Source organism: Haliaeetus albicilla, chromosome 11 (assembly GCF_947461875.1).
Source record: "Haliaeetus albicilla chromosome 11, bHalAlb1.1, whole genome shotgun sequence".
NCBI lineage: Eukaryota > Metazoa > Chordata > Aves > Accipitriformes > Accipitridae > Haliaeetus > Haliaeetus albicilla.
The window spans coordinates 7,885,441-7,899,371 of NC_091493.1; the positions used below are offsets into that span (position 1 = coordinate 7,885,441).

The window sequence follows — 13,931 nt, forward strand, 5'->3', positions numbered from 1 at the left end:
CATTTCCAACTACATGGAAATAGTGCCGATTTCCCTTTCTGACCACGTAAAAGAATGGTGCCAGGAAATCTTCCATGAATTAAATGCCTGTTTCACACACTAGTGTGATTGCATCTTTCTTTCTGTATGATGTGTTGTAATAAGTATGTTTAAAAAAAAAAAAAAAAAAGGGAAAAAAGACAACAGGGCTTTCTGTAATCCTCTCTCACAAAATGTGTTGGAATTGAAAAATGGGTATAAAGGACACACTGTTAAGATACGGCAATGCATGCATTGTTTTCTACATAATGCAGTCAGGGTCTCCATGGTAAAAAGAAATTTTTATTTTATTTTTTTGTCACCATCAGCAGTTAACCTAAAGTAGGAGCTGCTCCATTTCATTATAGGTTAAATGGCTTAGCATACAAAACTAGCTGAGAAATGTACATCACTAACACTGCATTTTTTAATAGGTTTTAGAAACGTGCTTTAGGATTAGTGAAGAAAATACAATACAGCGTATGTTATTGTTCTGGAATTTTTTTTAATAGAAAGCACTCCTTTTCAGCATTCCCCCTTCAGTGGAGTCACTTAGACACTTCCAGCTGGTGGCAGGGGATACAGCCATAATACAGCTTTCTCTGTCCCAGCTGTCTTTTTCATTACATTAAATGCATTACGATGGCTGCGCTGTTTTATAAAGGTTCAGGTATAGAAAGGTATAGGAAGAAATCTGCAACTATGTTTTTTTGTAGTGACTGCAAGCTTCTGTGAGATCTCTGAATCCTGAATGTGTTCCTGGCTCTGGTCACAGATTTCCTTCCAATCACTGGAACATTTGCTGTAAGGGCTGGCTAAAGGTGCCCGAGGAAATCACCTTTTACAAGGGAACATTGTTGTAAAGGATTTTTAATGCATTATGGCTCACGCAGCATCACAGTTAAAGAAAACCAGGGATTTAGAAATTAATGCTGATGAAGAAACTGAGAAAAAAAGAAAACACAGGAAAAGATCCCGGGATCGGAAGAAAAAGGTATCTAGATCTGTGCCAAATTCTGACAGGGATTCTTTTGTTTTAATTTTCTTACCTTGCAATTGAAGTATCAAAGCTCATTCTTGCGTGTAACTTGGTAGCTGTTGGAGTAATTTGTTAACATTGTAAAATAGCATTGATAACCAGTGCTGTGGGGTTTGCAAAGCAATTGAATGTTTAATTGAATATTAGTTGATTGCAGTGGTGATGCAGAAGGTGTGCATTCGTTTCTCAGATAACTCACTTGTGTTACTGTGATATGCAAGCTGTGAGTTGAAAATAGTTTGTAACCACGATGTGAGGTTAAATGCTGAGCTTTCTCATAGGTTTAATGGCATAATAGTTTAGCCTTACATACATGTACTTAAAAGGGATGTGTGTGGAGGCAGATTTTTTTTTCTTTGTGTTGGGACTGTGTCACATGTTTGGCTTCTGAAACATCCATTTTTGGGATAATGTTACAGAAATGAGGTGTTTCGGTGTTTCTCTTTTCTACTAAGAGTGAGCTGTTTTACAGAATTGAGCTGTAACAATCTGTTATTAGCAACTTTCTTTTGTTAGGGAAATATGTGACTGAGATCACAGAGCCTGGTTTTTCTCTGCTGTAGATTTGTCTTAGCTGCAGAAAACCCTCTAGCAAACTAGGATCTGAAAAATTCTGTAGGCACTGCATTGCTCATTGTTCAGTTCAGGAGCCTCTGTGTGATTCCAGTCTTACTGTTTCTCTCTAAGGTATAAAGCAAAATAGTTATGGTTTGTGGCATAAGGACAGATGAAGAGGCCAGTCACTTTGGCAGCTCTGTGGATATGTCCTTAAAAATGACACCTTGTACTCTGCTCCATAGACATAAGGCCCTGCCTTGATTTCTTGTCTTTGGCTGTATTTTATGACAATTTTTCAAGAACATATCAAGAAGTCGGTTGTCTTAACAGAAACCTGGGTATGTAGTACTTCTGTGTGCCTTTGTGAAATCCCCCTAAGGGGGGGATTGGATTATGTTCATATGCTCAGATAAGCGGTGCATGTGCTTCCTAAATGACATGTAGATTTCCTCTAACATATGTGCATCTTTTGGTTGGGTGAGAGTCAGCATTTCCCTGCCCTTTTCTCTTTTTTCTCTGCTATGGCAGTACTATACATAATGAAAAGCACTAAGAAACCCACTGCCTTCTGTTCTAGTGAGCACATTAGGAGACTGTTTAGATGGCTGCAGTGAATGTACTGCAGCATGTTAACTGTAGGTATTTTTTCTGTGTGAATGTATACATACAGATCTTCTGAATCATCTTCCAGTATAAAGGAAAGTGTGAAAATAAGATTCTTTGGGGCGCTGCTGTTTGAAACTAGCCTGAATTAGTAATATTTTTCTTGCCTTCTATTTAGGTTATATGCAGGTCTGTAATATAGCTATCACGGTGGGTTTTTTTCCCCCAGCTGAAAATTACCACAGCAGTTACGAATTTTAGGAGCTGGCCTGCAAACCCATATTTACCTATGGCTTGTGAGCTAAAATGTATAGTCTCTCAGCTGACTCTACTCATGATGCAGGAAGCCCACGTTGTACTTAATGTGCTCAAGTTTAACAATAGCATGCCCAACCATACCCATATACTGTCTTTGTGTGACGGTCATTTCTCACAGTTTGTAATTAGAACAATATAGAAGTGATGTGGCAGTGAGAGGCTCTTGATTCAGTGAGGTGAGACAATTGCTTTGTGGACAAAAATGCTTTATTGTTTATACAACACAGTGCTGTAGAAAAGAAATCTCTTGGCAACCAGAATGGCACATGGATAAATATCAGCCTATTAATCTCAAATGTATGGATTTTTTTCAGTGTTTTATTTCTGCATCTTAAGAATGAGATAAAATAGAGAGCTTTTGCTCCACCAAAGGCTTTTTTTGGGTATCGCGCCCCCCTTCCCCCTCCCCTGACCCCTTCATGTCACACTGGAATTTGGTAGCTTATTCCAGTTTCTTTCTGGGTTTCCTTAGGACTTTGCAGATTCAGGGCATGTAGAGGCTCTCTCTACTAGGAGAATGGACCAAAAAGCAGCAATTGCTTCACTTAACATTTATACATTTGGGCATCAGTCTTCTCATAGCAAAGACATGGTTCTGCCACCCAGTACATAGGGCGTAGGAAGTCCAATAATTGTGGTTTGCCATTTTGTACTTTCCTGACTATTTAAAACATTTTCCCCCCAATTTTTCCACTATGAGTTGTGAGTCACTTCTTGTTCCTCTGCACCACCCACAAGCAAGCAGTACTCTGGGGTTTTTTTTGTTGATCACATGATACTGCACAAAGCTAACCCTTTGCTTAAGCAGTATACAGAAATATCCTTTAGGGTCTTCCAATCAGATTGGAACAACAGAGAGTGCTAACGTTTCTGGATAATTTATACAGTAAGGAGACCAAGGCAGCCAATGGTTAGAAAGCAAGGCTGGTGGGAGCACCCAGTGTCCTAGACTTGATGATACCAGCAACAGTCATGATGATTTATGTTCCTATTTAGTTTGAGGATTGCTGTCTGGGCGTAATATTTCACTGCTTTTGACTGGTTAAGCAATTTACAGTGCAATAATGTTTCTGTTAAGGCCTGCTGCAATATTTGTACGAGAGAAATGACCTTTTTAAAAATATACACAAAACAAACCCCTGTATTATATCCAATCCTATTTCATTTCAAGGTGAGATATTTTCAAATTGCCACACTTAGCTCTGTAGAGGTGTTGTGCTTCTGTGCCCTGTGGGCCTACCATGCTCTTTGTGTTTGCCTGAATTCAAGACATTTCTGAAGGTTCAGAGCTTAAGTAGTTTAACTCATGCAAGAGAAGGGGATGGGACCAGCAAGTGAAGTGGGTACAGTGAAGGGTCTGCATTATACAGGTTTCCCGTTTATTCTGTTCAAGTTTATATTACAGCTTCAAGCAGTTCTGCCTCTGGATGGTTTTGCAGTGTCCTACACTGCAAATAGTTTGAGTACACCCAAGGGCAGACCTAAGCCTTAAATAGTATCACAGAACAAGCCAAGCCACCCTTAATAATAAGTGATTCATAGGATAGCTTGCTTGATTTCTTATAGTGTGGCTCTGTCGTATGTAGTTTGGTTTGCGAAAACTAGAAATTCTTTATCCTATAATAATGTCTGGAAAGAAATTAGTTGCTTAGTCAGTGCTGTTCCTAAAATAAAGGTGAAATCTCTGAAATTGTTTTTTGTGTTCTCTGTTCAGTGCATAGTAGAAGAGAAGGGCAGGTCTTGGCACATACTCAATGATTTATGTTTTATACAATATTCAGTAGGACTGAAGTGGTTTCCATTTGCATGTAGTGCTCAGGAGCTAGCATGTTCTTTGGGAACACAGAATAGCTTGATCACAATGCAAAGCCTGACTGCTGCTGTATCTGAGATGTTAAAGGCTGTTGCTGTCACATCCTCTGCTGCTGCAAACTTGTGGGCAGCAGAGAAAGTAATGCATGCCAATGTTGCAAATCCTGGTCATTTCATCATAAGGCTCACAGTGTTTGAAGGTTTTACTTAACTTTCAGGTCTGCTGGAAAAATTGCCCTGCAATTTCCTAATGGGTATAAATTGAAATGTCATATCAGGAACAACCTGTAGGTGTGCAGCTGTTCATGTGGCTTCAAGGAGCTTGTGCATCTTCTGGGCTGGGCTCTGCTCCCAGCTGCGAGGGCCTGTGGAGATGGCTTGGACTGCCCAAGGTAGCAGAGCTGGAAACACCTCCCAGGGGCATCAGGACCCCAGGAGGGCATCATCATGTCCTAGCTGGGAGACTCCCACTGTTTACTTTCCCCTCAGCTCTCTCAGGGCTGTCAAATATTTTATGGATCTCAGCCATGTCAAGTACAAGTCTCATGAGTTTGTGTGGGTGCAGATGGTGAATTTTTTCAATTAACGTGAGCAAAGGGTTGCGTGCAGACCAACTTCAGCACAAATGACTTCTTCAGTTTGGTTCACAGTGATAATTAAAGCAGGTTTAAGGAAAACGGGAATAATTCTTTCTCTCACAGGCACATGTTCCTGCAATGAATTGCCCTGTGGTTTTAAAAAGCAATTAGGGTTGGAATTGGTGCAGTTTTCACATGCAAACAAGTCTACCAGTTATCAGGTAAAGCTTGAAATGTGAGCTTTAAGGCTTTTAACTCAGATAACAAGTACAAATCCCCATCCATTTTTATTTTTTTTTTAATTTTATGATTTTTAAACAAATCTCAGGATTAGAGAGATGTTTCATAGTTTCTGAACAGTTGAACTTGACAGTAGTAGAACTTAGATAGGTTGTGCACAAATGATTGTTCCTTAACTCAGTTGTGTTAAGGCATAAACCAGGTGGATGTTGCTCTAATATCTGGGAACATGACCTATAGTAAATGAAAAGATTGTGTAGATTTAGGGCCTGAAGGAAAAACTGTTAAGTCAGTGAATCTTCCCTAGGTGTGAGGAAAATTTCAGTCATGTCCTTGATTTTGGACATGATGCTCTGCCAGAGGCAAATCTAATTAAAGAATTTAAAGATACTTTTGATAGATGTTTAGGGGCACTGGTGGATGGGACATCTACTAGCAGTGTTGAGTTGTTACTAGCATGGGGTTGGGTGGTGAAAGAGTGTTTGTATTCAGCTGGAAAAACAATTCTTTCTTTGAAGATGACCCCCAAAGGAATGAAAAGATTGCATTGTATTGTGTGGGTAGCACTACAGCATCATTTGAAGTGGGCACTGCTCAGCATTGCTTTGTTGTTTATAAACCCAGAAAAAATTTTGCACTGTTATAAGTTTACAGTTTTATTTAGGCAGGTTTAGAACATTCGGCTTTTCCTCTTCACCTTCTTGATGCCTCAGGATTGTGCCGTCGCAACGGATGGCCATTAGTTATTATGCAAATGTTAGTTTGGGTTATAAACCATGTTATGCTTGATGTTACCAGCTTGTGGTGGGAGGAGATGGGGAAGAGGGAGGACCAACAATGGGCATCCTCGCCATTATAGGAAGATTGCTCAGTGACTAGATTTAGAGCTGGACTCTCAGTGAGTGTAAATCAATACTGTTTCAACTACTTGGTTGGTTGGTATTAATGGAGTCTTTTATCCTTCTGTTTTTTCTACCCAGGCTGGATTTTATTGGGGTTCTTTTTGAAGAGCTGAGGGGGGAGGGGAAAATGGATGCTTTTGAAGCAAAAGAAAGTTCAAAGATAATGTTTGATGAACAGTGGGGTTTTTTGTTTGTTTGTTTGTTTTTTTAATAAAAAAACCCCAAACTCTTTATGCAGTTATGAATATTCAGCCCTGTGCCAAAAGTCAAAGCACTGATAATTTCAAGCTCTTAACTTGCCTGAATTGATGGCTTCAGGATAAGTTGTGCGTACTTTGATAGAATTCCCCTTGGCCATTCACTAAATGTTTGTTACACTAAATGCTAGTGGAACTGACTGAGCACCTGCTAAAATTGAATGTTAGACTCGGTCAGACCTAGTTTGACTAGAATGGGGAGTAAGAACTAGGCTCTTGGTATATGTGATGTGGGTAGAGGAAAGAAATAGAGAAGAAGAAAACTCTGAGTTGTAAGATGTATTTAAAAATTATATATTTATTTAATTCCCATACAAAGCCTGATGTATTCCCACATTGATTTGAATGGAAGTTTGGACAATAAAAGGCTGGATTTGCTGCTACTCAGTAGTTTGTACAGCTATTTAGGCCACTGGTAGAGTGGTAATGGGGATTTTCTGACTGAGGCAGTAGGGCTAGCACAGGGCTGTGTTGTAAAGGTATAGAGAACTGGGCCTTAAGGGTTTGATCAGTCCCAGCATGCCTGTCAAGTTGGAAACCTCTTAGGCCTTTTAGCAACTCCACAAAATAATGCCTCCCCATTAGACTGGGATGTGTGTGGGCCCTTTCAGGTAATGAGCTCAACTGAGACAATATAGCTGCCCCACATTATTCCTGACTTCAGTTATCTAACTTAGGCTATAGCCCTATATATTAAATGGAAAAAGATAGGTGCCTTCAGAGGATAATTCAGTGCATGTAAGTGAGATACATTGAAGCAATGTCCTCATTTTCAAAGGTATCAAGTATCCGCCAACCCTGCAGCTTCAGCTGAGAGCTTTGGGCATTCTGCAGATCAGGCACTGGCATCTCTGGTGGATGTTTGGGATTGTATAATGCTTTTTAAAATCTTTCTTGTATATCTGTTGCCTGAGTGCGGTATTTGTGCGGAGCTCTGCTTTGTTAGCCAGTGGTCTGTGAGGTGGCTAGTTACTGATCTCCACAGAAGAGGTCAGCTTTTGTTTTTATTTTTTACAGAGATTGAAATCACTGTGTGGTGACTTGGAAGGGAAATCCAACAGAATGTTTCTTTAGTATTTATTCAAGTAAGACTAATGTGGACAGGAGAACTAGATTGAGATATGAAGATTGTTTTGCTAATTGAAAAGAAATTTTGCTCTGGGATGTATTTATTTAAAAAAAAAATTATAATTTTGCCAATAAACTGAAGTTCTCCATTATTTAGAAAGTTAGACTGTTTACTAACATGAATTTGTCCCGCATGAGATTGTTAGTGCTCTAAGATGTACACAAGCAGTTTAATGCCTTTGTATTATGTACCAGAACTAAAACTTTATTTTGCCTTTGTAGTTGCGGAAAGATACAGGGCCTATTGTACTGCAGAGCCACCTTCATCTGAGTGTTATTTTAGAAAACTTCTTTTGGTTTGTTTTAATGACCTGAATGATGTATTTTATCTAATCTTTTGGTTGTTCAGCTATGTTTTATTCACAGTTTTGGATTTTAGCTTATTGAGCAGCTGAAGGATCTAATGTATTATATGTTGTGCCATGACAGCTTGTGTATCAATTTTAAATCTCATTTCAAGTGTTCATTTCAGTATCTTCCTAATTTTTCATTTAAAATCTTTCATAATTAAACATAAAAGGACAAGGTAGAAGGGGTTCACTCTATGTTTCTGATATCCTAGTTTATGCAGAATATATCCTACTCCATATTGATCCAACTGGAATTAACAGGACTTTATAGAAGTAGTTACTTCTTGATAAAAGTGGTAGTATCCAAGGCCTCTGTTAACACAGCCATTGCTCATGAGCACAAGCAGGAAATGAAGGTCTGTACCTTAACAGGTATCCATTACACCATCATGGCAAGTTATGCAGACACAATGTCTGCATTTATTTCATGGGTGTAACATGACATATATATACCATAGTGCCTAGTGGAGGGTACCTCAACAAAATCTCCATCAGCAGCATTAAACTTGGTGTCTCTGGTGACCCCATCTCTACAAGGAGCTGGGCAGTCTCCCAGGTGTGCTTGGTGCTTCACCCATGGAATTAATAATTTGTAAATACAAAAAACCACTGTGATCTTGTCACTTGCTTCCCTTGTGAAGGAAAGGATGCATGTGTCACTTTGATACCTGATCCGGTGTCAGTGGAAATCACTGCCTGCTTTCTGCAAAGCTGTCCATGATGGCTTATAGAAGATTGTGGTTTGTAGATTCTGAGCAGATTTCTGAACAGCTCTCAGTTTTGGTGTGTGTCGAGGGAAAATCACTCATCACTAAATGAGCTTGAATTACATTCATGTGTTCCACGCTGATTTGTAATACCCCTTTAAGTACATATGCATAGATGGGATGAGGGTATAATATGTCAATTGTCTGTATTTTTGTAGAATATGGAAGGTATTTTTGAAAGCAGAGAAGTGTATCTTTTTTTGTGAAATCTTGTCAGCTCTGAGCTACAGCCCTGTCCTTAACCCTGTGGCCTCTGCCTTTTGAAATAAGATGTTATTAAGTACCCAGGCTCTGCTGGAGTAAGACAGTTAGGAGGGAAGTTGGAAGAGGAGGCAGGTAGTCGCTGAATTCTGAGTGCTGTGAAGGGATTTCCTGGAGCTGCTGAAGTGGCTGGTTTTACATCATCATATTTTAAAAGTAAGCACCATGATTATGCAAATCCTTCAACTCTGATAGACTACAAGAAACTAGTAACCAATCTGAATTCAAGTACTCACATAGTTCACTAGTACTGACAAGTAACCACGGGGTTTAACACAAATACTCTTCTCCACTAACGATGATGTGATCTGCCAAGCTGGGGATGCCGTTCTTGTGAACAGCTGCTTGCATGGCATCTTTGAGCTCTGCTGAAGAGTTCGGCGTGTGTACAAAAACTCATACCCTCTACAAGTAAAGGATTTATACACACCAAAACATACACACAATGCATGTACCATGTGAGTGAGTTTGTATGTATGCAGGGCGAGAGCAGGAGGGGAGGTGGTGGTCAGGGATTTGGCAGTGACTCCCCACCTGTGTTGATCAATAGTCCTGAGTAAGGCATCTCCGAAGTGTCCCTGCTTCCCACAGTGAATCTCCATCTGTGTTAGAGAGCACTTCACTGGGAGAGGTTGTATGGTGCTGCAAGGGGTTTAATTTCAGAGGAAGCATGTTCCCCTTGCTCCCATGCAGCGGCTCCTGGAAAGCCAGGCTCAGCCTATCACCGGTGCTGTTGGTTAGTCTGGGCCCTTAGGGAGAAGCCGTCCACAAAGATGTTAGTGGTGTTTTCAGAAGTATACACTGTGTGGGTGCATATAAATAATTTGGTTTTTTCATTTATGTAATTTCCACTGTGATTCTGTTCTATTGCTGTCATTGATTACTAAAGATATTATAAATCCTTTTTTTAATGAAAAGACAATTTGAAAGAACAAGTCATTAGATAGAACAGATCAAAATGTTAAATGGTCTTTTTCAAACTTCTGCCACTTTTCTTTTGAAATTCTTCAAATGACAGCATCACCAGCAATTTCTGCATCATGTTCTGAGTTCACAAAGCTCAGAACAATTCATAAGTCAGTGCAGTTTTTGATATCTACCTTTCAATTAGAGCACACTGATTTGCATATTCTAAAGAGCTTTCCTTAAAGGCAGTATTAAAATGAGAAACCATAGTGATGCTATCCTGTCTGTATGTTCTAATAAACCATACTTTTACCTGCCCTATTTGGTGTTGGTAGAAGATACAGTTGTGGAATTCACTTTCTGTTCAGCACATTGGTTTATTTTCTGGGGAATTATGCTTAAATGTCAGGATGTAGAATAACTCCATCGTTGACCTCCTTCAGTTAAGCAAGATTGTCACAGCTAGCTGGGTAGTTGTCCTTCCCATTGACATGTCCTGTATGTTGTCCCCAAGGTTACCCATCTGGAAGTGGTCCCCAGTGTTCTCTGGGAACCTGTAGAAAAGCAGAGCTGTGCAATATCCCCTGGATAGATATTCCCTCCACTTCCCAACACGAGTTTATGGGGCATTTTACTAATAGAAGGCAAAGGTGGAACTGAGCTACTGACTGTACCTAGCAATGTATAACTTTCAAGTAATTTTTCCAGGGTTGTAATCAGAGTATCTTATAAATATAGGCATTCTTAGCTTTAGATTAAATTCCTTCATAGGTTGAATAATTTTATCTTCTCCCACACAGCTTTTTTTCTTTCTCCCATAACTCCTTCTGGACCCTACCATGGTATCTCTGAAATTGCAATCATTTCCCATTCATTAATCACTAGCTTATTGTTTAGCATTTGCAACCATCTCGTCAGCTGAATTTAACATTGGCCCATGAGGATATATCAGTGCCTAGGTGATCTGAGTCTGTAACTTGTTGTCCTGCCCCCTTCGGATTTGTATGAATCTAGCAATCGTCTCTTGTGCTGAGGCTAATGTTTTCATGCCCAGACTGTAGGAAAATTAATGCAGATATTATTCAGAAATAGATTGCTGACTAGACCTTGAAGCACAGGCGAATAAGCCTGGAGTGCTCTCCATGCCTGAGGGGAAAGATACCCCAAGAGGAGAGATATGTGTACCAAGCATCTCATGGTGCAGCAAGCTAAAAAAGAACCTCAATCTATGTGTGAGTAAATGCAGCCTTTTCCTGTAGTGCTGAGGAAGCCTCTCAAAAGAGGCTTTTTTTGGCCAGACAGTAGCAGACAGTATGTTCTGGAGGGTGGCTGTGGACGGTTTCCTTTTTCTTACACAAGACTCTAAAAAGTTAAAACATTCTATAGTGAAATATTGCTGAGAAGTAGGTGAGAAAGGTTTGCTTTATTACATTTTTACCATCTAAGCAAAGAAAACATCTTCAAGGAGAATCAGTGAATGCACTGGATACCTGCAGTCCTAGTTTTTCCTACCACTTGATTTAATTTGAAACCACCAGCACCTTGAAGCTGTTAAACATCAAAATTCTGATAACTGAAGACTGCTGTTTTTCTACCAGTCTGAAAAGATTAAAAAGATGTTGAGAGGAAAACATTTCTCATGACAGTGGGTGAACAATCAAAGTTTCTAAGTAGGGCAGCCTGAGGAACAGCCAACGCTTTTTAACAGTTATGGGAAAGTGTATGTTGTTTGATGTTCCTATCTGACATTTTCCTGTCTACCTTTTTTGTAATATCAGAATGTCTGGTTATGCTTAAAGAAGGCTTAATAAATGTTTTGCACACTCAGCACACACTACCCACATAAAAGATAAAAGTATGCAAACTTCTGAGTCATCCAAACAACAAACAAAGGGTAGGGGGGTCTCCTACGGACTCTTCCAGTTTGATCTTAAGCACTTTATTTACTGGTTTTTCTCTCTGTAAAATACCTCCATATTTTTGTTCTTGTGTGTTTTAAGGATCTCTTTTCAAATGACTGACTGTTTTTCTGTTCTTGATATAGAATATGTTTTGCATGCCTTGCATAAGGACTATTGCTACAAAATAAGGCCCGTGTAGGGTTTAGTTTTTTAATGACCTCAGTGCTGCCCTGGTGTAGCCTATTGGCTACATCCACAGCTCTCAGGAATATTTTTGCTGGTATCTTGCCATAATTTTGGAGGAGAGATGTTTTTAAAGAAGTATATGCTTTTTAAAAAGCTTTTTGTGGAGAGGAAGCATGCATGGTAACAATTTAATTATGGCCTTTGGTATTCAGTATAAAAATCCAATTTACTGTTATTTAGAATAATTTTCTTTTATATCTTATACCAAGCCATTGGCTAACAGCTGTTTTAGAACAACTGGTCATACTAGTTAAGTTGCAGATAGAAATGCATGTTGTTTACGAAGATTTTGTAAAGCTCTTTCAGAATTGTTTAGCCAATTGTTTAGCCCATTCAATATACAGGAAAATTGTCCAAATCCTGGTTTTAGAAGTTAATGAGTTTAATCTAAAATGGCTAAATGTAGTATATTCTGTAACGTTGTATGTATCTTCTTGTTGACCTATGTGCCTGTTATCCTTGAAGCTAAACTCACTGCATTGCGGTCAAGTCATAGGTCCAATTAGAAGAACCACTGAACATGTGCAATAATTCAGCTTGAAAGGCCACATGCACAATCTGCCTTGGGTTGGAAAGCCAAGAGATGCTGTGACCAAACAAGATCCACAGGGAAGCTGTTCAAAAGCATAGCCCTTTGTTCCCAACAGCAAAGCTGCCCCTTTCTCCTTGTTTACTACCAAATGCAAATGAGCAAACAAAGCTGGTGCACTTTTAAAACAAGCCAGTTTGAAGGAAGATGAGAAAAAGGAATGAAAGCATTAGAAAGGGCCTTGATGTTGAAATGGGAGCAGTGATTAAAGGGGAGATACAGAAGTGATTGGGGCAGCTGACCCAGAAGTTTGGGTTTATTTTGGCTGTAACTAGCTACTGGGAGATGAACCCATCATTCTGCGGAGCTCCTTATTAACCCACAATGTTTTGCGCAGGCTGAGTCAGTAGATAAAACCCAGGAGGGGAGGGAGCAGAACAGGGCAAAGGCAGCAAAAATTCAGTCTCTGCTGGGGACTGGGCTCTAAACCCTGCTGAGTTCAGAGAGGCCTGCAGTTCCTTTCAGGACAGTGCAGATAGGCTCTATGAGCAGTAAAGGTGATGTATGGCTGATAAGATGGCTAAGGGGTTATCTGTCTTCCCTGAGAGTATCAGCCATACTGCAAGCGAGCAAATACCGTGCTGCCTGCGGGGCTGCTGCTCTCTGATTGCATTGCTGCTGTGGGACTGCAGTTGTCCTTGTGAACCCTCCTCCCCAGACAGAGATGTTGGCTTGTTAGGGGGAGAAATTCAGGCATTGAAGTAGGCAATAAGATAAAGAGCCTCTAGCTTTATATAGCAGGGTGAGAAATTTAGTTGGTTTGAGGACATCCAAGAGATTGCATCTGATTAAATCCTTGAAAAGATAAGATCTCTTATCCATTACCTGGTTGCATGAATTTATACTGTGGATATGTAGCCTAGTGCTTTGTCAAGGTCCACATACAAAGAGGTAACCAGAAATTAATCAGGGCTTGTCAGTTTTAAGGTATTTCTGGTATGAAGTTGAGCAATTCACACACGCCTACAAAACAGCAATTGTTCCCTAAAATAGCAGTCTGCTAACCAAAATACATTTTTTTATTTCTTAAAATTTAGGAGTGGAAAAAAAAATTGCGCATCATGTCTTTCTGTGTGTTTCTTTCTCATTTGCAGTAAAATTCTTCCACATTTTCTTGACAAGTCAGAATCTCTGTCCTAGTTCTCACAAGACATGCTCTCTGTGCCTACCTGCCTGTTCCCTAGAAAATAGTTGTCTGAAAGAGTTGCCTGAAAAAGGAACAAAGGTAATACCCCAAAAGGAAAATAAAGTCACAGATTATATTCATAGTCAAACTAAACAACATCTTCCTTGTTGAGGAAATATACAAAGAGTAAAAATAAAACTGGGGGAGGAGCAGGGGGAGATCTTGCAAAGCTAGCCAGCAAAATCCCTGCCAGAGCTTTTGGAGGCTTCTGACTGGAACTTTGCAATACATTGGGTCTTCCTATGGGTTCAGTTTTGTCTGGTTTAGTTATT

At 39.7% G+C, this 13,931-nt stretch overlaps 1 protein-coding gene across 23 annotated transcripts in view; it reads left to right on the forward strand.

The window, feature by feature from the left end:
* ANK3 (ankyrin 3) overlaps window positions 1–13,931 on the forward strand; it is a 381,574-nt gene that overhangs the window by 167,984 nt on the left and 199,659 nt on the right. For 5 of the 23 annotated variants that reach the window (XM_069796013.1, XM_069796016.1, XM_069796014.1 and 2 more), the window contains exon 1: window positions 583–1,012. The exons of 4 other annotated variants lie outside the window; for them this stretch is intronic. In XM_069796013.1, coding sequence (XP_069652114.1) covers window positions 899–1,012 — 114 coding nt within the window. In that variant the 5' untranslated portion in view covers window positions 583–898. Of the gene's footprint in view, window positions 1–582; window positions 1,013–13,931 lie in introns of those variants that run through there. 14 more of the 23 variants (XM_069796008.1, XM_069796004.1, XM_069796010.1 and 11 more) reach the window with 7 other exon arrangements.